The 23,152-nt window shown below is 40.3% G+C and overlaps 1 protein-coding gene and 1 long non-coding RNA gene across 23 annotated transcripts in view; one reads left to right on the top strand and one right to left on the bottom strand.

Moving 5' to 3' along the window:
• Positions 1 to 20,817, top strand: part of CACNA1G (calcium voltage-gated channel subunit alpha1 G) — a 324,964-nt gene extending 304,147 nt beyond the window's left edge. For 9 of the 15 annotated variants that reach the window (XM_053375770.1, XM_053375762.1, XM_053375763.1 and 6 more), the window contains 5 exons: positions 1,871 to 2,011; positions 7,688 to 7,822; positions 10,802 to 10,991; positions 13,674 to 13,843; positions 19,350 to 20,817. In XM_053375770.1, coding sequence (XP_053231745.1) covers positions 1,871 to 2,011; positions 7,688 to 7,822; positions 10,802 to 10,991; positions 13,674 to 13,843; positions 19,350 to 20,213 — 1,500 coding nt within the window. In that variant the 3' untranslated portion in view covers positions 20,214 to 20,817. The remainder of the gene's footprint in view (positions 1 to 1,870; positions 2,012 to 7,687; positions 7,823 to 10,801; positions 10,992 to 13,673; positions 13,844 to 19,349) is intronic. The other 6 variants (XM_053375766.1, XM_053375767.1, XM_053375765.1 and 3 more) reach the window with 3 other exon arrangements.
• The window catches only part of LOC128407418 (uncharacterized), a 38,440-nt gene continuing 20,790 nt past the window's right edge, over positions 5,503 to 23,152 (bottom strand). For 6 of the 8 annotated variants that reach the window (XR_008328791.1, XR_008328785.1, XR_008328787.1 and 3 more), the window contains exons 3-4: positions 22,854 to 22,921; positions 20,981 to 21,038 (exon numbers count right to left, since the gene is read on the bottom strand). This is a non-coding gene — a long non-coding RNA (uncharacterized LOC128407418). Of the gene's footprint in view, positions 7,779 to 19,609; positions 19,717 to 20,980; positions 21,039 to 22,853; positions 22,922 to 23,152 lie in introns of those variants that run through there. The other 2 variants (XR_008328788.1, XR_008328786.1) reach the window with 2 other exon arrangements.

Genomic DNA, 23,152 nt, shown 5'->3' with positions numbered 1-23,152 from the left:
ATTCCTTTTTCCCTGTGAGTAAAAAAAATCCCTACTCAGCCAAGTGCAGACCATGAAATTGAATGTTCATATGGGATTGCAACGATGAGAGTCATGAGAGCATTTGTTATGAGTTGGCAGGTTATGTTGATGGGAGATGAAGGATGTGCAGCAAGTGGCTCCAAGAACTGCATTAAACAGGCACAAGATCACCCACTCACTCTCTCAGCTATATGTCTGGTATACATATAATACATTTATTCAGATCTGTCCTAGCCATAACTTTGGACGGGTGACTGTCTCGCCCCACACAACTCTTTTTTCAGTGGAAATTTATGTGTTAATGTGGTATTTGAGCACATGATGAAAGAGGAATACAGCTCCTAAAATGTAGCCATGCAAAGTTATGTGACTGGCAGCATGCTTCTTTGCTTGCATGTTCCGTAAAGTATATGCACTGTGTTCATAAGGGTATATGTCATCATACATACTTGCCTGCATAGAAAGTACTGCTTTTAAGTGATCGGCCATCATATTGCTTGAGAAGCTTTTATGCTATGTATTAATATTCAGGTGTAAGCACTTGAGAAGACACTTTTGAAATTGGGAGCCTGTCATTTGGAACTTGGGTTAAAATTTTCAAAAGCTCATAGGTCTTCCGAATCCCAAACTTCCTGCTGGACTATCTCAGGCGCTACAGAATCCTAAATTCACTTATTCAGCAATATGTCCCATTGAAGTTAGTGGGTCTTACTGCTGAGGAAGCATGCATAGGACTGGACTATTCAGCATCGCACAAACCCCAAAATTAATAATCATCATGGAAGTCAAAGGGAACTAGGTTATGGCCGTGAATAACTTAAATCAGAGTATTTAGATTTCATCTGCGGTATAGAATAATTGAATTTTCCCCAGCTAGTAGCAAAAGCCTGAGGTGTAGTTCAGATTTCCAAATCAGCTGAGTTGTCATTTCCCCATGTCTGGATGGATCCTACACCAATCCAGTGACATTTGGGTGCCAGACTCAGGTAGGTACTCCTCATATCTGTGTTTGTGATCTGATGCAGGGTGACAGATCCACTGGCAGCCATGTGATCTGTCACACAGGCAACTCCAGCCTTCAAAGATTGTTTACACGGTATAGGACCTAGCCTTGGGAAATACCAACCACACTGCAAGCACTATGCATAACAGCACCAGCAGACAAAACAGAAGTCGAAATCCACTGAGTTTTGTCACTTTTTGTGCTTTTGAAAATTTAATCTTACACTCATCCAGTGGTTACTAAATTAGTGGCCTAATTTTCAGAGGTGCCTAACACTTGAGCCACCGAGCACAACTGCAAATCATCCAGCATCTCTCAAGGCCATTTCTGTTTCTTACATGGTTAAGTGATGCCAAAGTGTGGATTTTTTTTTTCAGGCTTAATGCTGGGCTCCCATCCCCACCTCCATTTTAAATTGTGCATATTGTTGTTTAGCTATGCTGCAGTTTTGTTCCCTGCTATCAAGTAGGATGGCTCTGCAAAGTAGAAATAGTTCTATCAGTAGCCACTTACGAATGAATGAATGTAATGTGTCCCACCAGTCTTAGAGCACTATCGTGTTTAGTTTTGGTCTAGTGTGTAGCAACGTCTAAGAAAGGTTCTGACTGTGGTATTACTGCACTGTTCTTTTTCCCCTCTCTGTCTCTGTCTTCCCTTCCTGGCCATTTCAACAACTGCTGTTCTGTCTGAAAACATTCTTTTTCTGTCTCTTCTCCTCTTTTCTGTCTCTCATGCATTCATTCTCTCTTCTTTCTCTTCTTTCGCTCCCCCTACCTTGCCCCGCTTCTGCCCCTCTCTTTTGGCCTGGCTTATCCTTTTCTGCATGCTATATGGCACTCCTCCCAGGAAAGACACTTGTTTGATACCATATCACTGCTGATCCAGGAATCTCTAGAAGGAGAGTTGAAGCTGATGGACAACTTATCAGGCTCTGTGTGCCATCATTATGCCCTTCCAGCTACTGACAATTACAACTCTGAGAAACAGGTTAATATTACTAATTTCCTGAAAAGTTTCTATCTAAATTTAGATTGAAACCTTTATTACAAAAGAGAGGTTTTCTTACTTTTATCTAAAGTAGGCGTATCAGGTCCGAAAGTGACTAAAAACTACTTTTGTAGAATGAATGGCAAATGCATTTCTATTTGTTTAAGAGGAGATGGGTATTTACTAGGGATGGATGGATCAGCCTATTGTCATTCTGTGTCAGTTTTTCACGTGTTCAATCATAGGACCAGTCCCTCTGTTTTCTGTGCCTGTGTTTAAAAAAACAAAAAACCACCATGAAAAATGTGAATTGAAAATGTCCACATGTTCTCCTAAAGAATGCATTTTGTACACATTTCCCCCCCTATAAAATATGCGTTTTCCTTGCACATTTTTGTATCCATTTTTGGAACCAAAATGACATTAGTTTTCAACCTGCTGATAAGCTTAGGAACAGCAAACTGGGTCAATTCGCTTTAAAAATGCTGACCAAATAAATTCCTTTTCCATCCCTAGTATTTACCACCCAGTCCTATGCATGTTCAGTTAGAAAGCCAACTGAATTCAGTGGAACATACTCCACCATCAGTATGTATAGGACTATAACCATAGCTAGATTTATGTTTAGACAAGTATTTAGTGCATTGGCATTACAATCCTATGCATACTGACCTGGAAGGAAGCCCTGTTAAATACAGTGGAGCTTACTTCTGAGTAAGCATGCATAAGATTACGCTGGAAAGCTTATAAGAATGTCATTAAGGCTGCAATCCTACACTCAATTTCCTGGCAGTAAGCCCCATTGTACTCAATGGGAACTTACTTTTGAGTAGACATGTATAGGATTGTGCTGTAAGGTAGCGTAGAGATGAGATGCTGCTCTTGTGAACATTTCCATTCATCTGCATGGAAGCCTATGTTGAATTTCATGGACCACTTTGGGATGTTGAAAATAAACTGGCCTGTGTGTAAACAGATGTGAAGATAGTTCAGTATGTGTATGGGGGTTGTCACCTTGTTTAGTATATTCCTTGTGTCAAAGCAGATTATGTAATTTAAAACCTAGTACTATCAGTGTACCTGATTTCTGATTAGCTCCATGTGAATATAAAAGGTGTATTTGTTCAACAGGTGTATTTGTTCAAATCCAATTCCAGGTTGAACCAAAATATTATAATATAAAATATTATAATCAATTAAAGCTTTGATAGCATATTAAAAGGGCATACTAATTAATCAGGAAAGTCAGGGTAGCTTTGGAATTTCTTGTGAGAGAGAAAAGGGAGATTGCCTCTTTTAAGATTTGCCATCTACAGTAAGTACTGGCGCATATATACACACACACACACACACAAACAAACAAACACACAGTGCCAAATTAACCAGGGGGCATTTCTGGTCAATTAAACATTTTCAGGCTTTTTAATTATTCTAACCAATTAATTGACTAAGCACTGCAGCCTTAATATGGGTTTAAGTTTCTAGTTACGGTAAGTTTCGATTTAATAGCTTTTTAAGCAGCCCACTAATGAAACTTCCTTGTCTCTTAGGGTAGGGCAAGTATATTATAGATATGGGTGTAGTATGTGGCAGTGGTTCAAAAAGGTGGAGGCATCTATATAGCTCCGGGTCTAAGCCAGTTGATTGCCCTGCAGTGTAGGCGTCACATACTTGTAACAGCTGAATGGCTATTATTTTCCCACATGGAACCAGCCACCTACGTCATTTGTTCTTACTGCCCAGCACAGTATATCACACTGGGACTCTCATTAGGTTGAAGATTAGGATGACTGGTTTCTCCCAAGGATGAAAGAGGAGGCGCATTTTTAAATAATGAGAGGAGACTTCCAATGTAGCCTGCCACATTGTCTCTCGGCAAATAGCGCATACCAAATGTTACACTTTTTCTTCCACATGTAAACTATCATTGTTGATTCTCCTGGCCACTGGCATTTCTGAAAATGGAGCTCTCTCTATTGAAAACATGGTATCCACCATGGGATCTTTTTTTCTCTTTTGTGTGAAGCAATTATCAGGCTTAGAACATTTACTAAGAAGCAAATCCTATTGAATTTGAGGAACTTTCTTCGTAACTGTATTTAGAATTGTGCTGTGTGGTCCTTTTCTTATTTTACATTCAGCTGCTCTTGCCAGCTACTCCCATATCTGAAGAGACATGAGAAATGTTGTGAAAACTAAAATCCCTCCCCCCTCTCTCTTTCTACCTGTCTGTGTGTCTGATGCATGGCAGGAACAGGCTTTCTATGGCCCTCCAGATGTTGCTGGTCTCCAGCTCCCAGCACCAGTCAACATGGTCAATGACCAGGAGTGATAGTAGTTGAAATGCGGCAATATCTAGCAGGCCACAGATTCCCTGTCCCTGGTGTTTGGCAAGGAACATGTGGATCTTCTCTCTGAGATAGATACACACATTCAGGTTCTCACATTATAGTTGTGTATTTGGCAATGCGCTATCGAAGCATTAATCTGTTTGTTGCCACATCAACTGTGGCCCTGCACCTAGCTATCACACTTTCATTAGGTGGCATGGAATTAGTGATAATATTTCATGCTTTTTTACTGAACCTGAGTCCCTTCAGTGGAAGTCCTGAACAATGGGGCTTCCCCCCTCATTCCCACATTGGCTCGGGGTGGAGCTAAATCGTGGGGAGGAGGGGGGGAATCATTCCCTATGGTGAGCCAAAATGCTTGACTTGCTAGAATGACTGCCTTGCACAATGCTGAATTCCTCCCAGAAAGTCCTCCTCATTGTGATAGTTCAAAGTTGTTTGCATAGTATTTGTTCCATTCACAACCAACACAGAATTGCTAGAATACCACAAGACTACATGGTATGCCAGTACTATCATTCTTATTATTAGAGAGCTATTGGACACAGTGTTGCTGAATTTATTAACATGTTCAAGATCAAAATATTTAAATTCAGAAAATGACCAGATTTATAGATGTTTCTATAAATATGCTGTTTCCTGAAATCAAATGAGGCTAATTCAACCATTGCTGTCTTCCCTAGCCCTCTTTGAGATTCTCTAACATTTCTGGGTTAGATACAACTAGTCCTGGTCTCCACACTACATCCTGAAAGATTCATTACCATTGGACACAGATGGCTTGAGCACTTAAAGTAAAAGCGCTAATTCTTTGGCATAAAAAATGAACTGTTGAGATAAAGGAGGAATTGGAAGACATGGAATAGACATATATCTTTATGTAATAGTGGCCATTGGTATGAGTCAGTTTTATGACACGATAAATGTTTCCTGCAAAAATGAAAAAAGCCTATGTTATTGTGAAGACGCACATAAAAATTTATAAATAAGATGCCAAGCTTTGAGAAAATTACTTGGAAATTTAACACTCCATATTAAGACCAATAAGCATATTGTTTGAGGATGATGGCATCAGTGGGCCTCCTTTATTAATGACATGATATTTGCAATAGATTCTAAAAATGGACCATAAACTACAAATAATAATAATAATAATAAATTTTATTTATATCCCGCCCTCCCCAGCTGAAGCCGGGCTCAGGGCAGCTAAGAACAATAAAATAGTACAACATTCTAAAATCATTCATTATAAAATTAATTCAAATCAAATTGATGGCAACCATTGGGCTAGGGTTCTGTGAAGATTGCGAAAGGAGGGAGTCAGGCTCATTTGACACTCATCTGTTATAGGGCCCCTCTGAGGTCTTAAATTGTATTTATTTAGAGAGAACTTTGAAATAAAGGGTTGGATTTCATTTTTTAAAACAAATAAGTCACAGCATTAGACCATGATCCCATTAACGGTAGTGGAAAGAGCTGGACTGATATCCCTCAACTTTGATATGCTCAAGTCTGCTAATGGTATACACAAGAAGGATACACCAATTTTCTTTGGATTAAACAGTATTAAAGAATTACTTTTACTTCCTCTGTTACGTAGATTAGAACCCTTTCTTGTTATATCTGCTCCACTTCCCAGTGGGGAGGAGTTGCGGTGCACCACGTGGCCACCCACTCCCCACTGGGGGCGGGGGATATAGTCCCCTATTGCCCAGGGGATCCCAGCCACGTCGGGGCCCAGCCAGCCAATCCGCTGGCTGGGGGGGCGTGGCCGGGACCATTTAACGGAGGCGTGAGCTGGAGGGCTTCCTCTTTGGCTTGCTTCCTCAATCTAGCCCCAACCCCCTGCAATGCAGGGATCTCAACATCCAATTTTTAAACCATACTGTTAAAGACAGCATTTAGGTTTGCTTGTTTATTGGTTTGAAACAGCTGGTTCTCAGATTAAAAGGGATTAGCAGTACATTATTATTTTATTGAATGTGACACAGAAAATGTTCCGTGCATGTCCACTAGTATTTGTTTTGCGTAATTGCTTCAAATAAATCTAAGGAGCCATGAAAGCCAGCAATTCCTCAGCCGTTCCACTGATTCCATCAAACTTTTCTAAACTAGGGTACAGAAGTACTCCTGAGATCTCACCACAACAAAGTAGATCTGCAATGCAACTATAGCATTTCAAATTGAGAAGACATAATATACTGAACACCTAGCAGGGTTCAGGATCCAAAGAGCTAGGCTCAGTAGTTCTGAATGCCCAAGGGGGCTTTGGGGTTGTGGAACTTGAACTCCAGCTCCCTCCGCCACTGAGCAAGCAATTTTGAAACTGGCAGGAAAAAATGTGCTATTTAAACAGCAAAAGTTGTGCCTTTTGGCTAGCAAAACCCAATCCTAGGTACATGTGGAGATGGGGGAGAAATTCAGTTCAGTTTGAATTTAAAGGCAGACTAACCTAACTCACTTTCTGAAGCAATATACTCTGAAATTTGCATTTCCCTGAATTTTGCAAGTGTATGAAAATATACTCTGTGAATATACTGGGGTGCAAAGTTTGCCTAATATATATATTAATGAAAATAGCAAAGAAAAATGCATTATATATTAGGGGGAAATTCTTTGAAAAAAATGTGTATGTCAGGCAAAATTATATACAAACTCATGGGAGAAATTCACACTAAAATGCTAGGGAACGTTCTTGAGGACTTTTTTTTAAAATGCACATTGAACTGGAGATGTGGAAAAGTGCACTTATGACTTGAAAATGAGGAAAGGAGAGAATCCAAAATTGATAAATTTGACCATCCTTACTTTGGGTGCAAATAAAGTAGCTGTTTGGACCCCAGCTTGCAAAATTCATTTTTAAAAAGCAGCAGCAGCAGCAACAACAGCAACAAATTCAGAGCCGCTGACCAAACACAAGCAGAATATTATTATAACATTTAGGAGTAGAATTTCTGGAAGCATGGAACATTTAAATGTAATTAGGCATGGTTTTAAAAAGTAATTCAAGAGCAGCTGAAGCTTTAGCTCCCTCAGTTAGCGCCTCAAAAGACTATATATTAATCAGTGCATCTTTATTGTGCAGTTGGTGATTTCCACCTTGCATTATATGTAAGCCTGTTTAGAACTTTTAGAAAATTAAACTTTGTCTCCATTTCCTTTTAGCTTTATCCACAAAATAATACGCACAATACAAATGCACTTGCTTAGAAGGGGAACTACCTTAGTATTTAGGCGGTAATGGTGATGATAATAGCATTTCTTTTCTCAAAGACATTTACATGTGTCCTGGTTTCTTATGTTTGATCATCTCTCCCTTGTTTAGATCCCTCTAGCTGAGATGGAGGCTCTGTCTCTGACGTCAGATATTCTCTCTGAAAATTCCTGGTCCTTAGCTCTGACGGATGACTCTTTTCCTGATGATAATAACACACTCTTACTTAATGCCCTGGAGAGCAATGTACATACTCACTGGTCACTGTATATTCTGATGTTTACAGGGTTCTAAATACTGTTCTCAAGTGGGAAATAGCTATGGCATTTTCAGATAAGCAATATTTCTAACCAGCACATAACTTTTTTTATTTGAACAAATAAAATACCTGTAGTACCATTCTATTTGGGCTTACATTCAATATTACCTCTGAGGTGGCTCCCGGATGTTTTAATTTTACTTATTTCACATACTAAACATGAGAGTATTTCAAGCAACGTCAGAGAGATCTTCTATTGTTTATGGACTTAAGGAAAATGCCATGACACAAAAGATCCCACTTAGATTTTGCTTCTTTGAACTTAAAATGATTCCAAAAGCAGATGCCTAGAAGGTGTGGCAGCAAATCCCAGTTACAATTTTCAAGCATAAGCTATCAGACTTGAATCTTTGGCATTGCTGCTTGTGTTGTAGACTTTTTGGTCACCGCTTTGATCAGACATTCTAGAATAAAGAGTGACTTTTTTCCATTATGAAACATTTAACCAGTATTTTGAGCCCTGCTTTAACCATCTCCTCCTGAAACATTAGACATTTATAGCTAATGTGTAGCAATAAAGTGCTTTATTTCTGCTGTACAACAGACATAACTTCTCTTCCAACATTTAGTGGATTCATCCTTGTTTTCTCTTGTTCACATACCTAGCTTTAGCTGTGCGTTGTGTTGATGAATTTTCTCCATTCTAGTAGATTGTCATCATAGTTATTACTTATTTGGAACACATCTTTAAACCGTGACAGTATTTCCCATCATGCTTCATGGCATCATATGCAAAAGACTCAGAATGCTACAATGAATGTTTTTAAATGGGCCATTTTCTTTCAAACTGAGATACTAGAATAGAGAGAACATCCTGACCTCCATCAACATAAGTCTTAAAAATAGATTTCTGAATCTGAGAACCCTAACAGTTCAACAGGTTACTTTCATGAGGCCATATATCAGTCAAGTCCCTTGGTGGCCATAGCAAGACATTTCAGTTTTGCAAAAAGATATCCACGGGTACAGAGAACTTTAAATTTGAAAAATAAAGTGTGCATACCTTCAGTATTTAACATTTTCTGTAATGAGTTAAGTTCAATGGGTTGAATCCATTGGTGCCTTTCAGTTGACCCTAAGACTTCCATCAGCAGAGCATGGATGGAGGAAATCATTTTTCAGCTAATTCTCCCTCTCCTCTGCAGCCCCCAGCCACTCTCTAAATCTGCTCTGGGGGGTCCTCCAATCCAGATTTTAGAGGGTGGGGCTGCAGGGGAAGGGGGAATTGCAAAATATTGTTTTCCTTCCCATTCCAGTGATAGAAACTTTACTGTCAGCTGAGCAACTCCATTTGATATGACACCATTTAGGCTTCAACACTGTACTTCATTTGAGAAAATGCACACATCAGTAGATTTTTTTTAAAAAAAATTGCCATTAAAACAGTTTTTGTGACATCTGGATAGAGAGTCAATTTTGTGATAAATTCATCAAAATACAAATTTATGATTTTTAAAAATGTTGTCAGATAGTACACTAGAGTTAGTGTCTGCTTAGAAAATTGTGGACATGGCTGCACCATCCAAAATTTCATGTGAATTTCAGTAGCAAATATTGTGAATGGCTTCTGCAGTCTACACCTAGTCTCATGTAATGCCCCAATTGGTATTCCACAGCTGGCTTTCTAGCGCCAAAATTAGTGCCTCATAAAACTAACCTTACATTCATGTCCCTAAGTATTAAGGGGAGGGGTACTTTTTGCAATGCTATGCATCCCAGCCATGACTGATTTATCAATCTCATCTTGTCAGAAAACGACCCAAATTTCAAATACATTTGTTGAAGCCATCTGAGCATGGGCCAGTTTCTACAATGAAACGTGAAAACACGTCATTGCACCAGTTGTAATAGGATGTCTTCTGTATCAAGATTCGAGGGGGAAACCCTCTTGGTATAGGTAAACCTATATGTTCATGAGAATTCTTAGATACAGATGAATTTCCTATCTAAAACCATCAAAGAATAGTGAAATTCATTCTACATGGCAGGGAAGTCATATCATATATGACTGGCTAACCTTACATTGGTAATTTTTCTTCTTTTTCTCTTTTAAAAAAATATTATATTTTTAGTTTTATCTTGTTTTACCATGCACACTAATTATATTTTGCTCTACCATTAGAGAAATACATTAGAAATTCCTTAGGAGATTTGTACGGTAATGCAAAAGATTTCTTGGTAGATAAATTTTCACCAACTACAAAAGGCAGCATGGGATTGGAGATTGTCTTCATTTAACAGTGTTGTAATAGTCTATTTTAGCATTTAAAACTTAATCTTTTATTTAAAGGATGTATTTTTATTGTTGTTGGAAATACACCAACTTCCCTCTATAATTCTTCTTTTCTATGCGGCCTGTTTTTATCAACACAAAGTCAATGAAGGTCAAATAAGGATTTGTCTTCCATAAAATGCACATACCTCCCCACTTGTTTATATAATACTAGGCTTATATTATGTACATACCCCTGTAAAAATATCACTTGGTTGGGGTCAGGGTGGTGGGAGATTTTATTCCTCATTTTTAATGATCAAAGTTTTGCAAAGCATGCAATTGTTATACAAGACCTTGAGGCATGATGCTTGTTCAATGACTCCTGAAATAGTCATGGTTTATAATTGCAGTGTTGTTTCTCTGTTTCCCTGTATTGTAATTTTTTTTGTTCTTTTTAAAAATGTGGTTCATTCTGTGTGTTGTGGTTTTATTAACAGTGTAAAAGTAGGGCTTTTACCTCCTGGTCAACCCATCTGTGCAAATTTCATTTGGTTTCTGTAGAATTTGTACACCCAAATGACATGCATGCTCACTGTGTCCCCTGTATGTTGCAGTGGTTATCACGACAAGATCCAGTATGGACAGCGTATTTTTCCATTCTTTGATATCCGCACTTTCTTTTCTTTTTCAGGCCAATCTCCCCTCTAGAAATGACCCCCTGACTCTCTCACCAAGCAAAGATCTGCTAAGTGTGAGGAAGCCTTCTGTAGGCCGCACCCATTCTTTGCCAAATGACAGCTATATGTTTCAGGCTCCAGATACTGGCATCTACAATGACTCTTCTGGAGAAAGGAACACATCACATCAAAAATCTCAGTCAGGTACAAAATGTTTTCCTCAGAAAATTTTGTAACCCCCCAGACGTATGTACTTGCCCACAGAAGACTTCAGTCTTGGTACTGGCTAGGTTTCTTTTTCCTTTTTGGCTTTGAGGTTTTTCTTCCATACATGGGAACTTCTGATAAACTTTAGAGTCTTTATCTCATTTCTTCCTAAATGGGGGATTTGAGTCTTGTGGCCAAAACTGGATGAGAGTCTGGGCAACTTAATTGCCTTAACTGTCTTTCTTAGGGCTGAACAGAACATTTCATATAAAACTGTGTAAGTCACCCTTCATCTAAAGAGTTGCAAGTGTGCAACTCCATTCACTTGCTGATGCCACCCCAATCTTTAATGACATCCAATTGGATAAAGTGGGACATGTTTCTTAGCAAAAATGCTTCGGAGGGTTGGTCTGTAAGTCTAGTTTTATCTACATTAACTTCTCTCACAGAAGCATCTTTCTGGTTCAAGAAGGGAGGGGAGAATCCTTCTAAGTCCCATCATCCAGGGCTTTCCCACAGAGACATAATTTCAGAGTACTGTTCAGAATGATACAAAACATGAAGAGGTTACTAAAAGGGTATCAAAATTTGCATAGTAATGAGAACATTTACAGTTTAGCAGCAGGAATGGGGGGAAAGCGGGAACAATCGCTATCAGGCAGAGCAAGTATAGCTTGACACTCTAGCATAGCATGAAATAATTTAAGATCCAAAATAACTTGATTTCAGATCCTCTCAAAAGAGCATGATCCAGAGACTTCAGAAACGTTATGACCTTCCTCCCTAATTCAGGTAGTTTTGGTGCTGACACTGTCCCTTCATTAGGCAGGCCCTTCTTCTATAACTTGAGAAACCATGACAAAGTGAGTGCCCCAGGCAGTATTAGGCTAGCTGGCAATACAACTGAACACTCAGTACAGTGGTACCTCGGGTTACATATGCTTCAGGTTACATACACTTCAGGTTACAGACTCCGCTAACCTAGAAATAGTACCTCGGCTTAAGAACTTTGCTTCAGGATGAGAACAGAAATCGTGCTCCGGTGGCACGGCGGCAGCAGGAGGCCCCATTAGCTAAAGTGGTGCTTCAGGTTAAGAACAGTTTCAGGTTAAGAACGGACCTTCGGAACGAATTAAGTACTTAACCCGAGGTACCACTGTAATGGTTTTTACAGCTGGAGTAAGGAACCTGGCACCACCCACACAATTCTCACCGCAGATCTCACCAGCCCCAGCCAGCATGTGCAATGGTCAGGGGTGATGTTAAAGGCCAGCAACATGTGGAGGGCTACAGTCCCCATTGCCCATCACCATACTTTAAATGTTTAAGGTGTATGATGCCCAAAGTTCAAAAATACAAAGTGAAGGCATATTCTGCTTCTACTGTCAGAGGCACTATGACTCTCAGTACCGGTGGCTGGGAATCACAAGCGGGGAGAGTGCTGTTGCATCCAGGTCCTGGTTGTTGGCTTCCCACAAGCATTCTTGCCTAAGAACATAAGTGCAGCCTCTCTAGATCAGATCATGGTCAGACTAGTCCATCCCTCTTTGAACTAGGCTAGGAATGGAGCAGCTTTTTTCTTTCACGGTCCTCATTCCTTCAGGGGTAATCTGGCAGGGCAGGGAGCACATGTCATCAGTGTGCAGGTACCCCTTCTCTTTCTCCATCTTCCTCTCCTCCCACATCAGGGGGCGAATTGCATTGTGCATTGTGGAGAATCCAAATGGTGGCCGGGCTGCCAACACAGCAAAAACACTTTGGGGAGGGGGAGAAAGACTCTGCTTCTGCTACTGAAGAATAATTTATCTTTCCACTGCAGAAATTCAGCAAGATCCCATTAAAAAGAAATATCTTGCAATAAATAGGGTGGAGAATTTTGAGAAGCCATTTATGCACAACTCTTCTTTTAAGTGACTGAGATCATAAAACAGATATCCCAATTTGGGGAGGCTTATTGTGGATCCACCTCAAAATGGTGTTTACATTGTTGTACACAATCTCGTACATTGGATAAATGAGGTGCAGAAAATAAATCGCCAGTTTGCATGTGTGAATCATCATAACTGTTCCTCACTTTCTCTTTTGAGATATTACTTCTGTTCCTCAGAATAACTCAGCGCGAGAAATAGTTGCCTTTCAGAACTCAGTGGAGTGGCATCTGTTAAATATATGCAATTCTCTAAAGTGCTGTGGGGTTTGTAAAAGCCATACATCACCAATAAGGAATATGAGTAACGTAACATTTCAAGTTAGAAAATAACTTTTGTGTTGTCAGTAAACTTACAAGAAGGTTTATTTGAATAACCCTGAATAATAGAACAGATATTCTGGGAAATATTCCAGGACAAATGAGATTCCTTCTGTGGAAGGTCCAGATTAAATGAATAGCTTCTTGGTTTTGTTTTGAATCACATAAATGCTTTGGGCTTTGATGGAGAGGGTTGAGGCTCCTCACGGAGGTTATAATTCACCACCCAAGAACAAGGAGGCAGCTTGGAGAAAAATGCATATGGAATACACACAATATGACATTGGTGGATTGCTCCATAACCAACTCAGAAGTGATTTTATAGAAACTGGGAGTCCAGCAATCATGGGAGGCTATGTTATCCTCATCCATGATGTACAGAATTTTATTGAGTTACCAATGTTCTCAGTTTCCCATCCTCTCCTCCTCAGGCTCAACGACGTCAGTGCAATCTCAGCCTGCAAACATTGATGCTCTCCTACAAATCCCAAGAGAGCTCTTCTACCACCTCAAGCCCCAATACAATCCTGACTGGGAAAGCAAATCCAAAGCCCCTCCACCTGTGCATTCTCCTTCTGCAGAACGGTTACTTCGCAGACAGGTAAGCTGAGCTGCTGATGTTATCATGCAGCAAGTCTTATGTCTATGTGTACTACCAATAAGTGAAAGGCTGCAGAGCAGGGCCTTGGAAATGATTAGTAGCCACAATATTGTTTTGAAAAGGGAAGAACCTGTGAGGAGATTCTGATTCCGGTGGTAGATTCTGTGAGCATGTCAAGATCATTCCAACTTAAGGAGCTATATGGGCTGTGACACCACTTCCATTCTTCACTGTGCTTCATGGGCAGCGCATTTCAGCATTTGTTGAGTCTCTAGTAAATCAGTGCAGGTGGTGTTCCTGGCATGGTATATGCAATCCAGACAACTGGCTTTCTAAAGTGAGCACAGACCTTATATTTTTGGGAGGTGGCACAAAGGACATACATTGGCCTCGTCAACAAGAATTTGCTCTTTTATATCCGTTATCATCTTGCTTCCTAACCTTTCCTGACTTTGCTCAGTCAGTTGACCATGTGATCAAGTCGCATGAGCCTCCTGAAGGTCAGCAGCTCAGCCACCTGAGTTACAACGAGGCCCCTATAGGTCTGCATCACATTACAACTCCATTTAAAAAACTGGATGTTTCCTCTGTACTTACTCCCTATTATTTAAATAACATGAATGATTTGATTCCATTGCCCCAAACATTTTATTTATCAGGGCTGACAGCTTGGCAGTGGAACTCTTTTGGATGATACAGTTTTTTCCTTATTTTTAAGAGCTTGAATGATTCAGTGCTAGATTGATATTATGTAATACAAAGTGCAAAAGGCTATTTTTCATTTCCCTGAAATAGCATATCATGCGAGTGATTACTTAATAACCCCGTTTATTCAGGCCATTACATTCCTTTTCAATGACAAAATAATGTGGCTAATTTCTTGAGCCCCTCCACATGAATATGAAGCTCCAAGGTGAGCAGTTTACATTAATCTGGAGTATTAAACTGACAGGCTAAATTCTTAAAGCGTATTAGGTCGATGCTGAGCTAGCCTGCCAGCCTAATGTACACTAACAAAGAATCTAATTGATTTCATGGTTCCAGCCTATGAATATGCTCCTTGACGTTGAAGGAATATCAGTCCAATCCTTTTGAATCAGTGCTGCAGTGATAAGTGATCATTTTAGCTGTCTTCTTTTCATTCTTAGCCGTTAAAACTAGTTGCTGAGGACTAAGCATTTTTCAACGCCAGATTATAATTGGACATAAGGAATTAGGCTAGCATTTTCAAGAAGCATTTAGTGACAGAATTTGAAATGTGCAGATGCTGCAAGTAGAATACTTATTATTTGCAGGTAGAATATTTTTTATTTCATTTTGGTGGATTCCTATATATGTTTTCTTTGGGCCCAGGAGGGCACTAATTAATCACACCCAAAATGTGAAGCCACTCAGTATTCATGCAAAGTACATTCTGATTCCTAATTTGCAAAGTGAGTCTGGGAAATTCCTGACCGTCCAGAAGTGCCACAGTCTATCCAAGGAAAGGCATAATGTTGAAGCAAGATACCTAGACCCAATACCATACCTCTTTTTCCTCAAACTCTTCCATCATCTTTCTCTGTGCTGAAACATTAACTGGAAGTACTCTAGACAGCCATTTAGTTCAGAGTCACTATACAGAAGACACTCATAAAGGAATTGATATTATTTTAGATTTTGGAGTTGTACTCTTCCTAAAAATGTTGCTTTATGGCAATGATTAGCAGTTTGCCCAGTGCTAAGTATGTATTTAGCGAAGTACCAGACAAAGAACTGTCACTACTTCACTGTCTCAGAATATTCTAGCTTGAGGACGGCATAATTCCTGACCAAATGGCTAGTTCAATTCCTTGGCCACAACTAGGATGAAACCTGGTCCTTGGTGCTTTTGAGTCATTGTCATGGGCTTAGTCCTTCAATAAGAGATAAATCACAGAAGACATTTGACTGCATTGAGTGGATAGCTTCGAATTGTGATTGTCCGTATAATAACACCACCACTTCCCCAATGTAATCTTCACTATGGCCTTTCTAGTCCAGATTTTTTTCCCCTTCTTGCCACTGATACTGGTTTCACATTAAGAATTGAAAAAGGGCATCCAATGACTAGAGGTTGGTACATGTCCTAGAACATTCTTAAGGGTTTTTAATGAAGATACAGAAACTTCTGCACTACACTTTAGATAGGATGGTGTATTTGTTGTTAGGATACCATCAGAGACTATGTGAGGGGGGGTGTTTCTGGTATCAATTTATTTAGTCTGTTATGTCTTTTCATCTACTAAATGAGAGTAAGGAGACTATGAGCCCACTGGGGCAAAAGAGAAAATTAAAAGAGAAAATTAAAAATTGCCAGTCTTGCCCACGCTGTAGCTTGTGAGTAATATTTCCCAAGTAGCTCAAATGAGGCTACCTCTTGGCCACCTCTCATGGTCCCCTTCTAACAATGGCTGTCATTGCCAACCATGAAAGGGAAAGGGATTAAAATAATGAGAGTGATTAGCAGCATGCTCATCATGATGCATGCCCCTGGGCCTGAGGTCTCCCCCCATCCTGAAAGCTTTCTGTGGGCAAACACTGGCTCCCTCAGCCTGAAGCAAGATGAGCCCTGCACCCTATAGTTGCCTTTGACTGGACTTCATCGTCCAAGGGTCCTTTACCTTTTTACCTACCTTTAGTGCCACATACCCACAAATACTTTTAAAATACAGGGGTTGTTTTCTTTTCTTTTTTTTAATGTTAGTTTATCCAAGTAATGGGTCTTTGACTATTTTCTCTTCCTCATCAAGATTAATAGTCTATTTCTCTAGTCATTTTGATAGTATTTCCCCCCCATCTTATTATACTAGTAGTCTGAAAGAAGTTGTAACAGGATATTTGTACATACATCTGCCAACTGCTTTGTTCAATATGTACATCACATGCATTTTTATTTGATTTTATCTCTCCTTCTCTCTCTCTCTTCCTCCCTCTCTCTCCCTCCTTTCCTCGCTTATGTCCTCTCCTTAACCTGTGTTTAGATAAATCTTGTTCACCACATCCCTGGCCCATACACGTTCCTTAGTCACTGACTCTCCTGTCATTCAACTTCCCTCACCTTTTTCAGTGCTGTAGAATGGACCAAATCCCCTGCTGTAGCTAAAACCATAGATCCCGGAAGGCCTGGCAGCTAGTGACTATGACTAATTCCCTGGTGAAGATTAGTCCATCAAGTGAATTAAAAGAACAAAGCTCTGTTCTCTGTTCAGGAACATGCTCCCTGCCAGTGCATTATAAAGAGTGCTTTTCTTCAGAAGAATTCTACTTCGATTCATTGGTTCGTGGGTCAGGTGGACTCTAAAACAAAGGTGTAAAACAATCCCATTCTACTGCTAATAAAATGTTTAGTAGGGATCAACCTAGCAGTTGGTTTTCTGGGAGTGAACTCAGACCTTTTTTTAAAAAAAAGGATTATAATTACTATCAACAGCCAAAGATGCCTGACAGTATAACCAAAATCAATAATCACTTGTATTATCAAATGCTCTGCAAATTAAAATTCAAAACTGTACATACAATCGTTTCCCTCAACACTATTACCATGGTTGCTATAGATCTTCCCTACATCTTTACATGAGATCAGAACCTGTAATATTTCAATTTTCTTCCATGCCAGCTGTTGAGAATATTGAGGTTCAAGTAGGAATGTGGTGTTGGGCCTATACATCTGTGTACTGCTTTGCAGTTAATAGTAAAATAAGATGCCCAATTAATTAATTAATACATCCAGGGTGGGGGAAGGACTTAATATTCCTATGTGTGATGGCATCACCGGGCATACATTGGAAGCTCAGTTACAAATTTCACAGTAAAGTCGACCACTTGTAACGCTGAAAATTCACCACCAGGAGCACTAACAAGCTCCTCCTACTAGGGATGGGCGGTATATCAATAAATTGTCTGAAACCGATTTGAAGTTCAGAGTGTGGTAACAGTTTCAGAATGGCAATATATTGCCAGAGGGAGCTTTAAAACAGAGCATTCCTGCCCAGCCACTGTGAGGGGCAATCACCAGGAAGTGGGTATCACTACACCTGCCCACTCCGTCCCTCACTGGAAAGGACATGCCAGAGTAATCGCTGGGTGCGCCAGGGCAGGCAGCCCAGCTGAGAGATTGCTCCTCCTGCCCACTCCCTCCCTCCACAGCCCAGGACCTTGACATCATGATATACCAGTATATCACAATGGTTAGTGTGTGATATATCATGATGTTGAAAACCAGGTATCACCCAGCCCTATCTCCTACTTAGCTCCAAATATCTTTGCCTACCCTGCAAACTACCTGCAGTCCTAAAAGGCACATCTCCATTTCCCATTCCCGATGTATTGATAATTTAAGCATTGATTTCATCTAAGTAAATAAGGCACTTGTCTTTGTATTGGTACACCCAAATCTCGCTTTCATACTTAATATAAAACACACACGCACACACAACAAACCCAGTTGAAATAAAAAAGTGACACTGCTTTGTCTGTCTGAGCCACACTTATCTTATTGTAAGTGTGGTTAAAAAACAACAACACACACACCAGTTTGTTTGTTTTTAAATGTAGCTTTTGTAAAGTCCCCTCCTGGTCTCAGGTGTCACAATATAAGCCTGTAGAACAGTTTGCCATAGAAGGCCTTTCCTAGGTCTGGTTACGTTGCTTGAAAAAACAGTTAAGTACAGAGCAGGAACTGGTGCAGTAGAGCGCCTTATTAAGGCAGCGTATATTGAGTACTGGACTGTATATCTTATTGGAAGTCAATGATGCATAAGTTCCTGGGTGCCTAACAGCACTCTCAAGGATACAATCTCAGGATCTATTTAGTTTTCCCAGTGTTTCTCCAGAACAAATTGGCTCTGATCCAAAGGGCCCATGGAGGCTGATCTAAAGCCAGTTCTTTCACAGTTGTAAAGGATGCAAGAAAAGAGGGAAGTGAATGAGTATAATTTCAACCCAGGAACAAGCTCATAAAATCAATGACTCCCCAAGTGCTATTGAAAAAAGTGGTTTTTCATACCTGCTCATTACACCATCTGAGTTAGGAAAGAAACACTGAAATCATCCATTGCCTTTAATTTGTAATGATGGGTCATATTTGGTTACTGCTCAATTATAGACAGCTATATTTGTTCCCAGCATGTTGCACTGCTATCCTTCCCAGACTGACAGTTTCACAACGGCACAATTTGCACCTGTAGGTAATAAGGATGTAGTAGTGCGTAACATCATAAGTTGGAGAGGTAGCTGTATAATCTGGACTTCATGTGCCTAGATGATAATGTGACCAGTGGTGGTGGTATGAGAGAAATTGGGAGATAAGCACTGATGCTGCCAGAGTACATTTAACCAGGTGGCTGCGATTTATTTAGGTGCTAGAGGTTCTATTGCATTCAAAACTGGAGTTTTCCATTGTCACCTTTGGAGTATCTCTTACTGCTTATGCATTGCCTATACTGACCTGTTCCCTCTATGTTTCTTCCCCTGCACTTCCGTACAGATGGCAATAAGGAATGATTCCTCAGATACCCATAGCTCAGAAAGCCGAGAGAACATCCATGCCGAGGTGAGTGAGCTCTGTGATCCAAATTTGTCAGCTCCATCCACTGAGGATCTGTCTGTCACTCTGACGCCCTCAGAAGCAAGAGACTCAGCCGGCTGGGGGCGATCGAGCGTTCATACTCAGCAACATTCCCGCAATCAGTATAACATTTCCATGCATGTGCCGGATTTGTGTGCCTGTACAGACTCCCTTCAAGAACTGCCTGGAGACCCGATGGACCAAGAAGTATCAGAAATAAATAGCTCTTTTACTTCAGGAACTTGTTCAGCCATGAGTGCCTCTTCAGTGGTTCAGCCCGAGACCCCTAAGAGAAACGTAGGCAACAGCGGCAATGTCACTTTGAAGGACCTGAAGAAGTGCTACAGTGTAGATACACAGGGTCTTCTTAAAAAACCATCATCCTGGTTAGATGATCAAAGGAGACATTCCATAGAGATTTGCTCCATGGAAAACAGCCCTCAGCATCATTCCACGTCTAGTTCTTCTGGCTTCATAAGTCAGGTCTTAAGTGAAATGGAAGGCTTGCAAGGGACGCGGCAGAAGAAAAAACTGAGTCCCCCGTGTATATCAATAGACCCACCTGATGAACAGAGTTTGTTACTGAGGGGGCCACGCAGCGCCACACTGCCTGCCAGTGCAGACGTTTGCTTGCGAAGACGCGCCCCATCCTGGGATTCCAAGGATTCGGTGGACGCAGGGGACTTGGCCCTTCCAGACAGTATGTCACTAACTCCAACCCCAAAGAAAGACTTGTTGACTCTTCCTAGCTTTTCCTTTGATCAAACAGATGCAGACCCTTGAGTTAGTTTGTTTTCCGTTGTTGGTGCCAAATGTTTCTTTTCTCCCTCGTGTAATAAATTAAACCTTTCCATTCTAAAATGGCACTGATTTCTTAAAAAAAAATCCAAAGAAAGTTTAAAGAGCTAGCTGGTTTTAAGAGTGGTTAAGCTGTATCACGCTTACTTAAGCATAAGTTCTGCTTGGGTAAAAGCAATACATTGTTCAGAGTCTATATGTATATTCTATTTTATTAAATTAATTGAACCTAGTATTGCAGGATGTAGTACATTTTGTGGCTTAAAGACATTGTTTATTTTCTTCTGTTTTATGTATCTCAGAATATTCCTGAGATTGCGTTGGTTTTTTTTAATGAATATTTTAACCTTTAAAAATACATATTTAATCCTCCCCTATTTTCTTTTCATTTTGCAAAGCACAAGATGTAGCCATTAGTGCATTACTGAGAAAATGTGTCCCATGGTCAACTAGAAATGAGAATATTTGCAATTATAATGTACTTCACTCACTGACCCCTCAACTATTTTCTGTAGAAAATAGCCATTTGGATATTTTTTTTACAACTGTATTGGCATTAAAAAAAAGAATAAAATAATATCCAAAATGATTTTTATTACACTGTAGAGGAAAAGCAAGTGCACAAGCTGAAGAGCATATGGGATAAGCAGATAGACTTGAAAGGTTTCTTATAGAGAGAATTCAGCAGTCTCTTAGCAATACACAAGACTGTTTAATGTGCCAGATATTTGCTGTTGCTTACTTCGGTGATCCCTAAGGTGAGGCCCTCTGTCCTCTTCCATTGCCCTTCCTAAATATGCAGAGTATGACCTACAGGCAGAGAAAAGGTTGTGATGCTGCAGGGTTGTCATGATCTGGTACTCATAGAGGACAATCATGTGCGCTTTACAGGGCCGGCCCACCCATGAGGCAAAGTGAGGCAACCACCTTGGGCGGCAGGATCAACAGGAGCAGCAGATCCTGATGTAGATCTTTATTTCAGCCCTTTGTTCCTGATGTCAATCTTCACTCCCCACGCTGCCTTCCCTAGTAAGGAGGTGGGAAGACCACTTTGTGGTTCGCCTAAGGTGCCAAAATGTATTGGGCTGGCCCTGGTGCTTTACTAAGTCTCATCATTCTCCCCTTCTTCTGGTGGGACAACAAAACCCAGCAGTGGCAGCAACTGCTTACAAAAGCAATCCAACCTTGTACAGTCCATCCATTTCACCTGCCTTAAAGTGCCATCAGCTACCCACTGCCAAATGGCAGTGTTTCTTTTTATTTTCTGTGGGATCAGACATTTCACATAATGACTGCAACTGGATTTCACCCGACTGCCATAAACAGAAAATGAAGGGTCTGGAAAATCATTTGCATTTGTCCTTGTTCAGTACTGTACATCTGTGGTGCAATGGAACATAATTTGAACAAACAACTTGCTTGAGAATCCCTCTTTCTCTAGTGGTAGCCATACAGTGGCTAAATGCACAATTAAATTCTTTCATATTTATACTGCAATCCTAAACACATTTACTCAGAAGTAAGTTCCCTTTGTTTCAGTGGAACGTGCTTCCAAGAAAGGACTTAAGCTAACAACTGACAGTGATTTGCCTGGTTGAAAATTAAGGTTAACCTAAACTGAGCAGGTAAAGCTTTTCTTGCCATACAGCTCCACACTAGCAAGCTGCTAACAATCTATGTGTCAGGTTGCTTTTAAAGGCACAAGGATAGGGGCAAGTAAAAAGGTTCCTATGCTACAAATAAACCTAATACGTCAATTTCTTTCAGTGGCTGAGAGAACCATTTCTATATAAAAGAACCTATTTGAGGTTTGCAGGTGTATCCCATAAAGTACAGTCGAACCTTGGATCCCGAACGCCCTGGAACTCAGACGTTTTGGCTCCCGAATGGCGCAAACCTGGAAGTGAGTGTTCCAGTTTGCGAACGTTCTTTCGGAAACCGAACATCCGATGGGGCTTCCACGGTTTCTGATTGGCTGCAGGAACTTCCTGCAACTAATCAGAAGCTTTGATTTGGTTTTCAAACGTTTTGAAAGTCAAACAGACTTCCGGAATGGATTCCGTTCAACTTCCAAGGTACGACTGTAAATTCAAAGAATGCAAAGAATTCCTGCAGTATTAGCTTCTCATCAGTCTTAACAGGATCAACCCCAGACTAATTTTCTCAGCATAATGATCAGGCATCTGCTCTATGTAAACCTGGAATCATCAGATTTTAATGGATCTTTTCTGTTCATTGTCAGCTACTTAGGGGTTTTATTTACAGTTCAGTAGTATACTGATTTTGATAAATAAAATCACCCAAACTGGTCTAGTAGAACCAAGTCTTCATCCACATGCTGAATGCTAAAGCCAAACAGTTTTCCATTCACACTTGGGCTTAATATGAGCCCAAACCAAGACTGGCATTTGGCTACATTGAGGACATGTTTTGCTTTGCAATTCTAGGTTCTGCAGCATTGCTGCCATGCTCCTCTTCCTTAAGAAAGAGGGGGGGACTCTCTTTATAGTGGTAGTGAAATTGATAATGATTCCAAAAATAAACCAGAAAAACTGCCCTTATAACCAAGAACTCCAGAAATTAATGTGTACAGTTATTTTACATATATAAAAATGTCTCTCCTACCTTTCTGTTGCCTGTGCACCTGTTCCCTGTTCATCAGTCAATATGTTAGCAGGTGGCGGTCATGGGGCCTGTAAAAAGCATAATGCATTCTCTGTAGGATTTATATACACAGAGATGGATTCTGCTGTCATGTTGTCTCTTGTTAACCTGTTTTTAACCACTGTTGCTTCCGTGCATTCTGTGCTTGCAACAACTCCCTTAAGTAGGTTAGGCTGAAAGAGAGTGATTTGTCCAAGGCTACCTGTGAGTTTCACTACTGGGCGGGAAGGGAACCTGGATGGTACCAAACTGCTTAATCC

The sequence above is a fragment of the Podarcis raffonei genome, chromosome 2, assembly GCF_027172205.1.
Source record: "Podarcis raffonei isolate rPodRaf1 chromosome 2, rPodRaf1.pri, whole genome shotgun sequence".
NCBI classification, from domain to species: Eukaryota; Metazoa; Chordata; class Lepidosauria; order Squamata; family Lacertidae; genus Podarcis; species Podarcis raffonei.
This window is presented reverse-complemented; position numbering and strand designations above follow the sequence as displayed.